General features: G+C 41.7%; 1 protein-coding gene across 2 annotated transcripts in view; it reads right to left on the bottom strand.

Moving 5' to 3' along the window:
* The window catches only part of LOC110507545 (limbic system associated membrane protein), a 466,699-nt gene that overhangs the window by 40,688 nt on the left and 408,136 nt on the right, over nucleotides 1-17,875 (bottom strand). For both annotated transcript variants that reach the window (XM_021587595.3, XM_021587593.3), the window contains one exon: nucleotides 8,590-8,822. In XM_021587595.3, the coding sequence (XP_021443270.1) occupies nucleotides 8,590-8,822 (233 nt within the window). The remainder of the gene's footprint in view (nucleotides 1-8,589; nucleotides 8,823-17,875) is intronic.

The raw sequence follows: 17,875 nt of genomic DNA, 5'->3' as shown, positions 1-17,875 counted from the left end.
TCCCTCTAAACTTTCAGCTCATACAAGGAGAAGACTGATCAGAGATGCAGCCAAGAGGCCCATGATCACTCTGCATGAACTGCAGAGATCTACAGCTGAGGTGGGAGACTCTGTCCATAGGACAACAATCAGTCGTATATTGCACAAATCTGGCCTTTATGGAAGAGTGGCAAGAAGAAAGCCATTTCTTAAAGATATCCATAAAAAGTGTTGTTTAAAGTTTGCCACAAGCCACCTGGGAGACACACCAAACATGTGGAAGAAGGTGCTCTGGTCAGATGAAACCAAAATTGCACTTTTTGGCAACAATGCAAAACGTTATGTTTGGCGTAAAAGCAACACAGCTCATCACCCTGAACACACCATCCCCACTGTCAAACATGGTGGTGGCAGCATCATGGTTTGGGCCTGCTTTTCTTCAGCAGGGACAGGGAAGATGGTTAAAATTGATGGGAAGATGGATGGAGCCAAATACAGGACCATTCTGGAAGAAAACCTGATGGAGTCTGCAAAAGACCTGAGACTGGGACGGAGATTTGTCTTCCAACAAGACAATGATCCAAAACATAAAGCAAAATCTACAATGGAATGGTTCAAAAATAAACATATCCAGGTGTTAGAATGGCCAAGTCAAAGTCCAGACCTGAATCCAATCGAGAATCTGTGGAAAGAACTGAAAACTGCTGTTCACAAATGCTCTCCATCCAACCTCACTGAGCTTGAGCTGTTTTGCAAGGAGGAATGGGAAAAAATGGCAGTCTCTCGATGTGCAAAACTGATAGAGACATACCCCAAGCGACTTACAGCTGTAATCGCAGCAAAAGGTGGCGCTACAAAGTATTAACTTAAGGGGGCTGAATAATTTTGCACGCCCAATTTTTCAGTTTTTGATTTGTTAAAAAAGTTTGAAATATCCAATAAATGTCGTTCCACTTCATGATTGTGTCCTACTTGTTGTTGATTCTTCACAAAAAAATACAGTTTTCTATCTTTATGTTTGAAGCCTGAAATGTGGCAAAAGGTCGCAAAGTTCAAGGGTGCCGAATACTTTCGCAAGGCACTGTATATATATATATATATATATATATATATATATATATATATATATATGTGTGGTATTTCATAGTTTTGATGACCACCATTATTCTGCAATGTAAAAAATAGTAAAAGTATAGAAAAACCCTTGAATGAGAAGGTGTGTCCAAACTTTTTACAGGTACTGTATACAGTTTTTCCAACAATTGTTTACAGACAGATTATTTCACTGTATCACAATTCCAGTGGGTCAGAAGTTTACATACACTAAGTTGACTGTGCCTTTAAACAGCTTGGACAATTCCAGAAAATTATGCCATGGCTTTAGAAGCTTCTGATAGGCTAATTGACATCATTTGAGTCAATTGGAGGTGTACCTGTGGATGTATTTCAAGTCCTACCTTCAAACTCAGTGCCTCTTTGCATGACATCATGGGAAAATCAAAAGAAATCAGCCAAGACCTGCAAAAAAATTGGAGACCTCCACAAGTCTGGTTCATCCTTGGGTGCAATTTCTAAACGCCTGAAGGTACCACGTTCATCTGTACAAACAATAGTATGCAAGTATAAACACCATGGGACCATGCAGCCGTCATACTGCTCAGGAAGGAGACGCGTTCTGTCTCCTAGAGATGAACGTACTTTGGTGTGAAAAGTGCAAATCAATCCCAGAACAACAGCAAAGGGCCTTGTGAAGATGCTGGAGGAAACAGATCCAAAAGTATCTATATCCACAGTAAATCGAGTCCTATATCGACATAACCTGAAAGGCCGCTCAGCAAGGAAGAAGCCACTGCTCCAAAACCACCCAGGTGCAGGGGACAAAGATTGTACTTTTTGGGGAAATGTCCTCTGGTCTGATGAAACAAAAATAGAACTGTTTGGCCATAATGACCATAGTTATGTTTGGAGGAAAAAGGGTGAGGCTTGCAAGCCGAAGAACACCATCCCAACCGTGAAGCACGGGGGTGGCAGCATCATGTTGTGGGGGTGCTTTGCTGCAGGAGGGACTGGTGCCCTTCACAAAATAGATGGTATCATTGAAGCAACACCTCAAGACATCAGTCAGAAAGTTAAAGCTTGGTCGCAAATGGGTCTTCCTAATGGACAATGACCCCAAGCATACTTCCAAAGTTGTGGCAAAATGGCTTAAGGACAACAAAGTCAAGGTATTGGAGTGGCCATCACAAAGGACTGACCTCAATCCCATAGAAAATGTGTGGGCAGAAATGAAAAAGTGTGTGCGTGCAAGGAGGCCTACAAACCTGACTCCGTTACACCAGCTCTGTCAGGAGGAATGGGCCAAAATTCACCCAATTTATTGTGGGAAGCTTGTGGAAGGCTACCCAAAACGTTTGACCCAAGTTAACCAATTTAAAGGCAATGCTACCAAATACTAATTGAGTGTATGTAAACATCTGAACCACTGGGAATGTGATGAAATAAATAAAAGCTGAAATAAATCATTCTCTCTACTATTATTCTGACATTTCACATTCTTAAAATAAACTGGTGATCCTAACTGACCTAAGACAGGGAATATTTACTAGGATTAAATGTCAGGAATTGTGAAAAACTGAGTTTAAATGTATTTGGCTAAGGTGTACGTAAACTTCCGACTTCAACTGTACATACAGTGGCAAAAAAAAAGTATGTGAACCCTTTGGAATTACCTGGATTGGTCATCAAACTTGGTCTGATCTTCATCTAAGTCTCAACAATAGACAAACATAGTGTGCTTAAACTAATAACATACAAATGATTGTATTTTTCTTGTCTATATTGAATACATCATTTAAACATTCACAGTGTAGGTTAGGAAAAACTATGTGAACCCCTAGGCTAATGACTTCTCCAAAAGCTAATTGGAGTCAGGACTCAACTAACCTGGAGTCCAAACAATGAGACGAGATTGGAGATGTTGGTTAGAGCTGCCCTGCCCTGTAAAAACACCCACAAAATGTGAGTTTGCTATTCAAAAGAAGCATTGCCTGATGTGAACCATGCCTTGAACAAAAGAGATCTCAGAAGACCTAAGATTAAGAATTGTTGACTTGCATAAAGCTGGAAAGGGTTACCAAGTATCTCTAAAAGCCTTGATGTTCATCAGTCCATGGTAAGACAAATTGTCTATAAATGGAGAAAGTTCAGCCCTGTTGCTCCTTTCCCTAGGAGTGGCCATCCAGCAAAGATCACAGAGCAGAAAGCTCAATGAGGTCCAGACGAATCCTAGAGTGTCAGCGAAAGATTTACAGAAATCTCTGGAACATGCTAACGTCTCTGTTGACGAGTCTATGATACGTAAAACACTAAACATGAATGATGTTCATGGGAGGACACCACAGCGCTATTGGAAAATTATTCAGTGGAAAGATGAAACTACAGTTGAGGTGTTTGGAAGGAACACACAACACTATTTGTGGAGAAAAAATGGCACAGCATACCAACATCAAAACCTCATCCCAACTGTAAAGTATGGAGGAGGGAGCATCATGGTTTGAGGCTGCTTTGCTACCTCAGGGCCTGGACAGGTTGCTATCATCGGCGGAAAAATGAATTCCCAAGTTTATCAAGACATTTTGCAGGAGAATGTTAGGTTATCTGTCCGCCAATTGAAGCTCAACAGAAGTTTGGTGATGCAACAGGACAACGACCCAAAACACAGAAGTAAATCAACAACAGAATGGTTTCAACAGAAGAAAATAAACCTTCTGGAGTAGCCCGGTCAGAGTCCTGACCTCAACTGGGTTGAGATGCTGTGACATGACCTCAAGAGAGCAGTTCACACCAGACATCCCAAGAATATTGCTGAACTGAAACAGTTTTGTAAAGCGGAAGGGTCCAAATTTCCTCCTGACCGTTGTGCAGGTCTGATCCACAACTACAGAAAACGTTTGGTTAAGGTTATTGCTGCCAAAGGAGGGTCAACCAGTTATTAAATCCAAGGGTTCACATACTTTTCCCACCCTGCATTGTGAATGTTTACACGGTGTGTTCAATAAAGACATGAAAACATAATTGTTTGTGTGTTATTAGCTTAAGCAGACTGTGCTTGTCTGTTGTTGAGACCTAGATGAAGATCAGATCAAATTTTCTGACCAATTTATGCAGAAATACAGGTATTTCCAAAGGGCTCACATACTTTTCTCTTGCCACTGAATATGTGTGTGTGTGTGTTTTTGACTGCACAACGCCTTTAAGCTCTCATAGGATAATCATTATTTTGTTCATTTCAAATAAAGTGAATTGTCTGTAGTGGTAATAATATTAATAATATAGATCTTTTGATTATACAAAAATAACCTCAAAGTGCATATGATGGGCTGAAGGGAGATGTGTGTCTGAATGAGCAGAATCAGTCAACTAATCCAACAATAGCACCGATCCCTTCAACAAAAGCTACTATTGGGTTGTAGGAGTGAATGATTGATAGGACAAGACATTCACAGTTCTGGGGTCTAAGTCTTTTCAGTCCTGAAATTGGACCATTGGCCAGCTCTTTCACAGTTGACGATAAGAGTGAGAGCAAGGCCCTAACAGTGTGAACGACCTGTGTTGAGTGGCAGAGTGCCCAAAATGAGCATACTGCTGACCTGAGGACTGTTGTAGGGCCGAGACAGCCTGACATAGGTGAAAGGACCCTATTAAAGCATAGCTGGGGAGAGGATATTGTTAGACCAGTTGCCAGGTGAGACAGAGAGCATGTGGCCAGGACAGCACTCCATTTTCCATACATAACATCTAAAGAGGTTGGCCATCTATATTACAGTCTTGAAAAGTGGAAAAAGGAGAGGCTCTCCAGGAATGATGGGACGGGCCTGTACTTATCCTCTGAAACATGGCAGCCCTACACCTGAAGCCCTATTGATGTGTCTGAAGTCACGTGTGTCCGCGGGATGGCCCCATTTAAATGCATGAGGTGCCTCTTCTACCGAGCATAAAAAAGATTAAAGGAGATGCCTTTTTCCCCCTTGATTTCAGCCAAGTCAGCCAAAGAGAAACGGAATACTAAATAGTTTCTTTCATTAAAACATCAAGGAGTCCGTTTCGTTAAGGGGTTCAAAGGCGACAGACAATATCTGCAGTTGTGTAGTGTGTCGCGTTCTCTTCCTCCCATACAGTCGCTGAAATAATGGGCAAGGAGAAGACAGCCATTCTTCTCCAGGGGGGTGGACTGGCGGCGGGGAACAGCCACCGATCCACTTGGTAGCGGAAGTGTTAAAGCCGCCACCAAAAAGACAGACTAGTAACACAATATGTCTGACAATGGCCTTGGCAATAAGGAGCCTTTCAGCAAGGAAAGGTGGGTGGGGGAGATGGCTTCCTGAAGGACCACTAAAAGGTTCCGACTGTCCCATGATAATTGGTAAAGGTCAGTTCCTCCTCCTTGTGCAGACTTCAAAGTAGAACTGCTTTACACCCCCCACCCGCTCTTTAGAGTGGCACACTGCCTTCACCATCTCCTTAGTAAGTGCCTCGGTTCACCCCGTTAAATACCACACCATTGTGATTCAGGGCTAAATGTGGACAAAGCCATTGTGGATCACCTCTGTATTGATCGGAGATAAAGGAATCACTATGGAGATCCTCTATGACGATGATTGAGGTGAAACTACACTTATCTATCGCTATGAACACGAAATTGGAATTAGCTCGACAGCTATTTGTATGACCAAATAAATTGAATGTCAATCAATTCCGGTCGCAGTTGTAAATGAGAACTTGTTCTCAACTGGCCTACCTGGTTAAATAAAGGGGAAAGAAAAAAAGAAAGAAAGAATTCCTTTCATTAACTGCCACTTTGATTGACTCAAAATGTGGCATGTGGACTTCATCCTAATCATGAACTAAATAGCCAAACCTCATGCATTGAAAGACAGCTGAGGAAACCCAGGTGAAGGTTGCTGACGGATATACATACGGATATACATACGGATATACATACGGCGACGCTAAAGCAAACACAAAGTAGTTAAAATCTCGGATCGGACTTATTCGGTAAACAAGTAGGAGTTTATAGTAGTATCTCTACTCACTGCACGGTGGATCTGTGTGCTTGTCTGCTAAGACCCCGCGTTGCTGCTCGGCACTCTAATTTAAATGATTTTGATTTCTTAACAAAGAATGAAAAATGCTGACATTAATTTATAAGCGACCAAAATCAATTCTGATAAAAAAAAAAAAATGCTGACAAAGCAGTGCTGTTTGCTGCACAAAAAAACAGATTACTGCTGCCTGCTGCAATAGGAGGCATCACGGGATCTATTTTATTGACAGATTTCAATGGTCTCAAACATTTGGCACATGACCAGCATACACTAATGCACAAATTGCTCTTGACACACTGTCATATGCTCAGCAAACACCAAAGTCAACCAATGGTGTCGGGGTATCCTAGTCACACAGATTTTCAATGGCTCCACGTCAACGGCTAGCTCGGGTTGCCTCAAAATCAAAAGCGAAAGGGTTGGGAAAATCGCCATATTATGATTCATATCATGTGCAATGACCCTGTCTTTAAAGCACCGATGCCTAGAAGCGTGCTGCAAATCCATGGCTTTATTATTCACAGAAAATGTACTTTGTCTGATCATTTGTTTTCCAATTACACTGGTGTCCCTGCTTGCAGACATTGTGTCAGCTGCGGTGACATGAGCATGGTCTCTGATAGCTAACTAGCAGGCAGAGGCGGCGTTGCTGCTGCGGTTGGAGAAATGTTCATACCGTTTCATACCACTTTTTTTTTACTCAGCTTTTGGATTTTCTTGTTTGTGTCGTTGGAAGGGAAACCACACCCACTTCATCCAGGCAGACATTCCCCCTTAAGCTATGTGCAAAAAAATGTTGGGATTCAGCAGTAAATGGGTGTTGGATAATTGAATGATGTGATGACGGTGTGACTTTCTCCTATCGCCAATCTGAATTCTACTATTACTAACACAGTGGGATGTGATATGGGCTTTCAATATGAAGCCATAGTTTCAGCATGGGGGGGAGAGGAAATTAATTAAATGCTTCACATAGGAAGAAGTAAGCTGTCACATTGTTATAAAAATCACCATGGGAGTTGGCAAGACAGCATAAACAGATCTGGGACCAGGCTAATGTCAGCCCATATCCACATAACAGTTGAAGTCTACAGTAGGACTATTGGAGAGAAAAAAGTAAAGAAGAACGAAATACAATGTAGAATCAATGTTTAGCTCTAAATGTCAAAGTCATGAAATATGTGCAGATAAATGGAAACACAGGAAGACTATATGAGAAATACCAATGATCAAGCAGTGTCTAATAGAACCCAATGGGATTCTGGTAACAGGGAAGAATTTGCTGGCACAGATCCACTTAGAACACGGCACAAGCATCAATTCATGTATTGAACTTTTAGTGCTATTAATAGACCAGTTAATCGCTATGTGACGGCGTTCTCCTGTAGCTTTTGTGTGGTAAAATGCTATTTTAGGATAATTTCCATCCCTAATCACTATTTGTCTGAGATGAATTTCCAATAGGGGGTGGTGCTGCCATCAATGGGGATGTTAAGACAAAAAATAGACACAATTAATGCACAAACTATTAATGCACAAACTATTATTGCACAAACAAACACATTATAGCACATACTAATCAACGTTAATGGGTTAACTTGAATTTCAGCTTCAGGTTTGATGTGCAGCGCAAGTGTACCAAGATAAAGATAAAGAACTACTGGAAATTGCTTCAGGGGAAACGGCAAGAAACAAGACCTCACAGTGAGGGCCTCAGATCTACATTCTGCCGGGCATACTGTGTGGACAGTTGATAAGGAGTTCTTGACAGCTAAAGAGAACTCCCTGTCAGCTGTCCAGATAATATGGAAGACAATGAGATTACAGAGACCTATAGGTGGGCTGCTGGTTGACGGAGGACGATGGTGGGCTGTCAGTCTTGAGACAAGCAGCCATGCACATGGTTACCATACTAGAACGTATTGATTACTTTACATGCATAAGGAATGCACATGTTAGGGGTCAAGAAAGGGTCAAGAGGAACTAGTTGGGTGGAAAGTCACTTAGTGATATGGAAAGTTACTGAGTGAGAAAAGGGGAAGTGCAGAAAGGTCATTTCTGTTCAAATATGCTACTGTTGAATATGAATGTTCCTAAGGAGGGAGGCAACGGGCGACAGTCTAATTTCAGTTCTTGATAAGGTAGACCCGTTTCTGAGGAACCAGGACCATGAGGGATGTGGAAGGGATGTGGAAGGGATGTGGAAGGGATGTGGAATGTGGAACAGGTGAAAAGAGAAGACACTACTGGGAGGGGGGCTACAGGGGCCTGAAGGTAGAAAGATGGACTTGTGTGGCTTGTATGTTGTCTTTGCAGCTGTATGACACAGTGAGTAAACTTGGTTAAAGCTTTTTCGAGTCGTCCGTTTCAGTTTTTACTCTGTTTATTCCGAACCTAACAATGGCCAGGTTACTGTAAACTTTTACTGTAAAATACACTTTTTGGATTGATTGATTGGTTGATTGATTGGTTGGTTGATTGATTGGTTAATTGTGCTAGTGCCTACCTTGGACAATGAGATGGACATTAGAGGTCTTGGACTGCTGTTTGGTCTGGATGGAGCATGTGTAGGAGCCCTCGTCGTACACATCCACTTTCTGGATGCGAAGGCTGTACTCCAGCTGGCCCTTGTTCACCAGGTCCACACGCGGGTCCAGCGACCACTTGTCCTCCCCAGCGAAGATGATGTTGGATCGGTTGAGCCAGGCAACTTTGGACACCTTATCATCCACGTAACACCTGGAAGGAGAAAAGAGAGAGGAAATTAACCAAGTTACGAATCAGGTCGATTTGAAAAGAATTATGCGTCAGAACCGCGTGAAATTAATATTCAAATCTATGTAGGTCTATTGTATATAGGCAGTCTATATGTAGTGACCAAAGATAAACAAAATATGAATTATTGGAATGAAAATTACTCCTCCTAATCTGAGGCATCTCTGAGGGATAGCTGAGAACATGCTAGCAGATACCCAGAGACTTCCAGTCATTGCTCTAACGCTAGTTAGCAACTGCGTAAGCGTTAGTTAGCAACTTTCTTCAAACTACACGCACAAGTTCATCTGACTCTGGGGAAGTAGATCTGACAATATCCCTTTAAGCTCGTTCCTATCTCTCCAGTTCTTCCTGCTTTGCTCTCTCTTCTGATAAATGTATAATATATGCCATTAAGCAAATGTTTTTATCCAAAGCGACTTACAGTCATGCGTGCATACATTTTTTCATATGGGTGGCCCCAGGAATCAAACCCACTATCCTCAGTTGGTAGAGCACCATGCTCTACCAACTGAGCTACAGAGGACCACAGCTATATGTAGGTGAACAGTGATGGTTCTCCTCTTGATTCAAAAGGACATCGGTATCCTCTTGTTTACCTCGGCTTGTTGCATGCTGTCAGAGCATTACGCCGTGTATAGGTATGACGTCTACGACTGTGTGTTAGAGCGCCTGCTTAATGAATAAATGTAAGGGGACGTCTGAATCGATGAGAATGGATATCATGCATAATATAACATGGCAGACATACGCCAGAAATGCAAATTGAAAACTCAGCCGCTCGACACAGTATATCGGGTGTATTCAAAACAGAAAGTGAATTAGTCGGGGAGCAGAAGTTGTTTCACAATGACCCTGAGAGATTCTCACATGCAGTAGTCACTACTGTGGCCTTTCCTATTGTAGGAGAGGTGGTTTATCAGCAATCGGGGAGGGTCACCATCTTAATAACGGCCCGTATTTGTAAAACGTCTCAGAGTAAGGATGCTGATCTAGGACCAGTTTTGTCAGAAGGGACCTGATCCTAGACCAACACTGCTACTCTGAGACGCTTTTTTTGGAATATAACCCATTCCAAAACAAACTGCACAAATAACCCTAATAATACCCAATAGCCATGACATCACTTCATGACATCTGAGATACTGTACATGTCTCTTAAATAAAGCTTTTTCCAACGCCTTTATCAGCCAATAGGAACCCGTTCTAACCCTCTGCCCTCCAATCAGAAACACCCTGGACTCCCCGTCAGGTGAGCAGAACTACAGCAGGAGCACAGTAGTTTCCTCATCGCGCTTCACAAACCCTCCGCAGGCCCCCAACGCTCCCTGGCCACTGCATGCAGGGCGCCAGCCAAACCTTTTTCCTGTTCAAACTAATAAGCTGCTGGCCTAGAAGGCATGTGGCTCCTGCCTCCCTCCCTCCCTCCCTGTCTCTAAGCAACCCCTGTTTTGGCGAGCAGCAGGCAGGTGGTGAGGCAGGCAGGATGACAGGGGTCTGGTGGGTTTGACGGATGCCTGTGCTACTGAGCTGAGCTGGGCCGCGGCCATGCTGCAGGGTTCGCTGTGGGGGAAGTCCACAGCTCCCAGTACAGGCAGCAGATGCAGAGTGGGAGACTCTAATGAGAGGGGAGAGGTGCCACGCTCTGGCAGACAGCTACTCCCCCTGTACTACATACTTCCCCCAGCAGAACTGAACCATGCTGAGGGGGTGTGAGGGGGTGCTGGGAGGCACAGCTGCACTACAGGCAGGATACGAAAAACACTGAAAAAACAACCAGCTCACTTACATAATCACACCTGCTCTCTCTCTCGCAATCAATAAACCTGACCATACCCCCCGTAACACTGTTTTGATTAAAAGAATGGAGAATTATGTCGGCAGGTCATGGGCTAACTACCTTTCTACTTTAGTTTGTGAGGGGGGCTGTTCCTTTAACAAGTCTTTCTGTTTGCACGTGGCACACAGAGGAAAAAGGCAAAACCAGGTCATATCTTTTCCCCTTACAGCATTTCCTCGCCCCAGATACGTTCTGGGGAGCAGGTTAAGTGTATTTCCGGGAAGGTGGTCGGTATTCTCCAAGGACATGGCTTAGAGGGAACAGTGCATTCGCTTAAAACCGAGGAGGAATAGAAAAGCCCTTGGTAGGTAAAAGAACAGAGCAGACGGCACCACATCGGATGCCAGATAAAAACGTCTTTAGAGGACTAATGATTTCACACGTTCATAAACAAGCAGGTGATTAATTAGCCATGTTTGTGTATAGTGTACATAATAATCAACCTACTAATTCATTTCACATGTCTGCCATTAAGAAAATTCTGTTAATATTACCGACGCTAGGAACTACTGGCATACTGTTGAATCGATGCAGACGACTAAATTAAGCAAAGTGGGTTGAAACACAAATCATTATTGTTCTTGTAAAATTGTGTTTTATTGTGAGGGTCACATTAATTGCTTTGATTCAAAAGGAAAGTGTGATGTTTTTGAAGGTTGCTTATGAAATCCACCGAGTGTAATGATGCATTTAAAAGAAAGATGATGAGGGTGAGAAAAAGTCTCCTTTTATTTATAGACTTAAAAGGAATTGATATCATTAGGGGGGGGGGGGGGGGGACCCAATGCCCCCTGGATCCGAATCTAGCCCATAGGGTGAAACCTGCGGGAAATCAATCTATCCTAGATGCTACAAATACAACAAACATAACTAACTGTACAAGGAAATAAAACCCACAGTGGCAACAGAACACACATGTTGTACACTGAAGAAAAGGGAGAAATGTGGAGAGAAAAAAGGAACAAAAAGATTGGAGGCTGCTGGTTACCTGAGGATGCTCCTTTCACCTTTTGGTGCCTCCTTTGAATTACTTTTTCCCAGAACACTTAGCGCTTTCTGTTCAACATGATTCACTCAGAACAGCCCCCAGAGGAAGAAGCTGTGTGCTTGTGACATAAATGCATCTGGAAAGATTGAGACCCTCTCCTTTGTCTTTGGGCATTTTCCCACAACAAAGCCTTTAAATAGCCACAAAACATTGGAACATTTCCCCATCATGCACCTTTTCTTGCTCTCCTGGTTCACATACATCACTGTCTGAATAATCAGTCAACTAGGAGATTATTATTTTGAGATGCATCCTCATAGTACAGTGACTGCTGGTTTATCTGTCTTGCAAAACCAGTTGTGGAGGTGAGAAAAGATTGCTTGAGTATAACAACTGTGAGATAGATGATACCTCTGAGAATCCTAGTCAAGGGGATGTAAGGCAAGGGCATCCTGCTTCGATTAAACCTCCTGAGATGCGCTCTCTGCACATTGTGCCTCCATAACAGAGGATAAACCTGAGATGAGTAACCTCTTCCCTCACCGTAAATAAAGCATTATATACATTAGAAAATAATTTGCTGTAAAACGCCCTCGGTATGATCCATAGGGAAAAACAATTGAGGACATGTTAATACTGTACTCTGAGGAAGAGAATGTAACAGCAAAGGAGGTAAGGCTTCTGGACAGCAAGGGTATTGGAGTATGCTACTGTGAATGATTAGTATTCACTCTACATATCACTGGCTGTGGCTCCATTAGCACAGGTCCCTATGAGGCCTTTGCAGTAGCACTCTCTCTGCTGCTTGTGGCTTTGAGGGAGGGCTAAAGGTTAGATTGCCCTGGCACAGAGGCCTCTAATTACCAAGACTTGACAAGGCACCTGTCATCTTGAATAAGAAGACCACTCAAGTCTTGGTATGAGTGGTACTGTTGAAATTGCTTACTTACAGTATTACTTGTCTGGAAAGTTGAGAGGTTGGCAACTACAATGGCCATCTTCTCCACATTCTGAGCGCTCTGAAGAGGTTGTGAGGTGCACCTGAGGTTTTTATGAATACACTCCAAGATGAATTGATAGGCTTATGCAAGATAAAAATGTATCTTAAAGCTGTATTATGTAACTTTTTGGGCGATCCAACCCAATTCCCAGACATGCTAGTGATAGATCTGTCATTCTCATTGAAAGCACGTCTAAGAAGCGGTAGATCTGTTCTGTGTGCGCTATTTCTATGCTTCCCATTCTTGAGCTTCGTTCTTGCATCTTTTGCTTTTGGTTTTGTACACCGACTTCAAACAGCTGAAAATACAATATTTTGGTTATGGAAAATATATTTCACAGCGGTTTAGATGGTACAATGATTCTCTACACTATACTTGCTTGTTTAGTCACGTAAACTGAAATTAGGCGAACTATTAGAATTTTAACAACCAGGAAATGGCGGAGCGATTCCAGCATAGTGCACCTTTAATATCTAAAGCGACCGTTTCCTTCAACCTTGGGGTTGCTGTTTGGTCAGTCTGTGTCAGCTGTAAAAAAAAAAAAAACTAAAGTGGGTGTTTTATTCATTCCCTCATCTTGGTCCACAAGTGGAAATACCCCACATCGAGTGTTATCCAAATAAAAGGCTATTCTCCTCCCAGTCCGGACAATGGCTAAGGTTTCTCTCTACTCTCAGCCAGCCAGTCCTGGCGCTGGCCAATCAAAGCCCAAGAGAAGTGTACAACAGTTCTCAAGTTTGAAGGTCCACTAAGTTTCATTTGTGATAAATGTCCTTACTGTACACAGTCTTGACACCAGCAGTAAAACATGCAGTACAAGGTTGGATTGTTTGTTACCTATGTAGACAATTGCAACAAGACACAGTAGTCTGTTCTGCCCGACAACAGTGTTGTGTTATTTATTTGTGTTAATGCAGTGGTCTTTAGGTCCAAGGCAGAGAGCTACCTTGATTAATAAGTAAAGAATTATTAATACATTAAATGTTATAGTGCTCCCAATATCTCCATAATTGTGTGTGCATGCATGAACTAATTTAACATGCGTACATTAGCCTAATGGTTACATGGTTTATGCAGAGTTCTACATCCTGTGTTATTGATGTTACTTTATGATTAAGTTATAAGTGCTATGATTATACACTTTCCATATTCAAAGCATTTCAGTTTTTTTTTACAGGCTATATCTTTAACTGAAAAACATGAAACAATATGTCAGGTACGTAAAAAACTAAACATGGTCAGTTAAAGTGATTATTTGTAAAGTACGACATTACTGTGAGTCACACATCGCAGCCCTGACAGACTGAGGTGAACAAAGAAAGATGGCTGGTATGAAAAAGTGGAGAAACCGGAGCTAAATTTGTCGTAAGCGAAAGCCTGGCTATGGTCTGGATAAAAGTGTGCTCTACAGTCGATGTTTAAAGGACACATCTGGCATCCCTCAAAATGCCTCATCTCCATATCTGAAAGGTGGATAGATTGGGAGAAATAATGAGCGTGGTTGGAAAATGAATGATCCATCCAGCTGTACATTATATACCCACACTATTTCAGCCACGGTATATACAAGCTTACAGATATTCCATTAATTGCTTTCTGTCTGAGGAGGGCAATGGAAGGGGTGGTGTGGCACTGTTCCATGAGATAACGCCAAGACGGTCCTGGTGTGTGACTGCAAGAAGAAGTGGTTTTCCGTGCTTGAATTCATGCTTTCTCTCACTATGAAAGAGTGGAAAGCACAAGGAATATTAATAACGCCGTGAAATGCATGGCTGCCACAAAATAATACACACAACGGAATAAATGCAATTTTATCAGGCTGATAATTAATCACAAAGGTGTCGACGCTCGCAGTAAAATTTTCCTGGGTGTAAATCTGTCTTCCTGCAAATATTCCAAGTTAGACAAGGAGGAAGTGAGTTTCTCAGGACAGATGCCACCCAACACACTACAACAGATTGCCTCAAGACAAACCTACCAGTCACCCAGATGATTACTGAGAGAGCAACCACTTAAATTACTCTGAAGTTGCTGATTTTTATTTCAGTTGACAGCTGGCGTTGAAGCACTCGCTCATTTCAAGTGAAAAACCCATTTTGTGGGCCTCAGCGTTGCCAATTTCTTGCTGTCACAGGTAGCTGGGAATTGACTTTGGAACATGCGGCATATCACTTTAAAGTGACGGGGGAAACTGGTAATCGCTTTACGCTGGCCACATGCTCCTGTCGCCTCTTATAAGAACCTTGTTCACTCAGGAAAGAATCCTTAAACCTAAACGCACTTGGAGGGGGAAGAATGAGGATTCGCCCACTATTGTCTCGCTAGCTCTGGCTCTGGAGTGGAGGGGTGTAGAGATGGACCATACATTACAGACACAACCAAGAGGTTTCTTGCAGACACCATTACACCATATGAATTAACAACAAGGTGAACCAGGACCGGAACAAACACAGTTATCAATTGAGACAGGCCGCTGGTGTTTTGGGTAACTGTTTTTACATCCAGAACAGGTTGAGATTGTTTCTACGGTAACAGATTGTATCAGACATGTGTCTAAACCATATCTGAAAGATCATTTACAGCAACTTTTTAAACCAATGTATATTAATAATAGCATACACATGATCTCCCGCAAGAGTGGAATTTCACTGAATTTGAGATTGGGGAATAATCATGTTAGCAGAAAATGCAGTTTGAGAATATGAAGAATTGACAACATCAGCAAGATATTACAGTGTTGGGTTGATGAGTTGAAGGATTGTCTGTTATTATGCTAAAAGTAGGCCTCGTTTACACTCGTGACCTATCTGCGCAAAGCACACTTCTGAAATATTGAGCATCAATGTTTTCCCATCCCAGATCTCAGAACTGTTTTGTAGTGAATTCTTCTTTCATAACCCATGAAGGTCCTCACCTTTTAAAGGTATCTAAAGTGCAGAGTGTGAAAACCCTGAAACATTTGTAAATCAGTAAGTTTGGACACACCTACTCATTCTTTATTTTTAGTATTTTCTACATTGTAGAATAATAGTGAAGATATCAAAACTATGAAATAACACATATGGAATCATGTAGTAACCAAGAAAGTGTTAAACATATATTATATTTGAGATTCTTCAAAGTAGCCACCCTTTGCCTTGACGACAGCTTTGCACACTCTTGGCATTCTCTCAACTAGCTTCATGAGCTAGTCCCCTGGAAGGCATTTCAATTAACAGGTGTGCCTTGTTAAAAGTACATTTTTGGAATATCTTTCCTTCTTACAGTTTTTTTATAATCACTTTGGCACTAATTTCGGAACCTTGATGTCATTTTTCAAAACTCGAGACACAAACCTCACAACCGATGATCAAAATGCACATTTTTCAAAACTCTAACACTTTTTCCAATTGCTTGGATACAATACACATAAAGCTAATATCAGTTCATTGAACTAAAATCACCTGTTCAAAATAACACAACTTAACATCAAAGTATTACCATTTCAAAATGCAATTCACACATTACATCTGAGATGACTGTCTATTCATTTAATTACAATGATCTAACTATATTCCATGTTTAGATCATGAAAGTTTCAGGATAACGAGATCCACTGACACCAATTACCGAACCAATTGGAATATATTATCTATGGATGTAATATTTCATCATCATTCTTTATCAGACACTGTTTCCATGGTTCCATGTACCACTTTTCCAGACCATGTTTTCAGATTTGACATTATTGTACACTTTATTAGGTACACCTACCGAGTACTGGGTAGGACCCCCTTTTGCCTCCACAACAGCCTGAATTATTCATGGTGTTGTGCGTTACAGTAAGAGATGCCCTTCTGCACACCACTGTTTTAAACAGCTGTTATTTGAGCATGTGTGGCCTTTCTGTTAGCTTGAATGAGTCTGGACATTCTCCTCTGACCTGTGTTTTTGCCCACAGAAATGCCGCTCACTGAGTGTGTTTTGTTAATCGCACCATTCTCTGTAAACTCTAGAGATTGTAGTGCGTTAAAATCCCAGGAGGGCAGCTGTTTCTGAGATGCTGGAATCACCATGTGTGGCATCAACAATCAGACCACGGTCAAACTGGCTTAGATTACTCATCTTGCCTGTTCTAATGTTTGGTCGAACAACATCTAAAGCTCTCTACTCTATATACTCTATATATTGAGTTGCAGGCAGCCACATGATTCGCTGTTCGAATGTAACTTTCCTTGATGAGCTAAATCAGGTCTGTAGAGCTGATGGCATGACCTATGTAATTGTGTGGGATAATGTCAGGCTCCACCATGCTCAAATGGTGCAAGCATGGTTTCAGGCCCAACCACAGTTTTACCACCCTGTACTTACCCCCATACTCTCCTGTCCTTAACCCGATTGAGGAATTTTTCTCCACATGGAGGTGGAAGGTATATGATATAGGCGCCCTCACGAACAAGCCGCCCTTCTCCAGGCCATGGATGGTGCATGCAATGACATCAAGGCAGACTAGTGTCAGGCCTGGATTCGCCATTCCCGAAGATTCTTCCCAAGATGTTTGCTAATGATAACATCCATTGCTGTGGATGAGAACCTATGGCCAAATCCACAAGACAGGGTTGCGGGAAATAAAGAAGTACAGTAATCAACCCTTTGTTTGGCTTTTTACAGTAAGCCAGGTGAGGAACACTGCAGTTGATGTTTTACTGTAGTTTTTTTCTTTTTTGGTAGCTTAGTTTTGATTTGATTCCAAGAAACCTATGTTGTGATTTTGTAATATTTTATCAATACATTTCAGATTTTGTTCAATGATTCCAGTGTCTGTAATATTCTCTCTACTAGTCCTTTTACAGTGATGTATTTACATGTAGTAGCATATTGAAACATGTATCACATATTTTGTACTACAATATTTAATGATTGTACGAACAACTACACAGTGAAACTATCGGTATCTTGTGTGTGGGTGATCTAAATGAATGTTACTATGGTATTACATGATAAATGAGTTATTTGAACCAATGATTCTGCAAGTGTAAGGTTTCTTTAAAGATATGAATTCATAATGCAATGTTTTGAACATTGGACAGCCTGTATTTGTGTCTAGAGTTTTGAAAAATGACCACTATGTTCTGAAATTAGTGCCAAAGTGATTGTAAAAAAACTGTAATGCGTTTGAGTCAATCAGTTGTGTTGTAAGGGTGGTACA

Source organism: Oncorhynchus mykiss, chromosome 27 (assembly GCF_057628025.1).
Source record: "Oncorhynchus mykiss isolate SJ-2025 chromosome 27, ASM5762802v1, whole genome shotgun sequence".
Taxonomy (NCBI): domain Eukaryota; kingdom Metazoa; phylum Chordata; class Actinopteri; order Salmoniformes; family Salmonidae; genus Oncorhynchus; species Oncorhynchus mykiss.
Note: the sequence above shows the minus strand (reverse complement) of the source record. Positions and strands in the feature narration are given on the sequence as shown.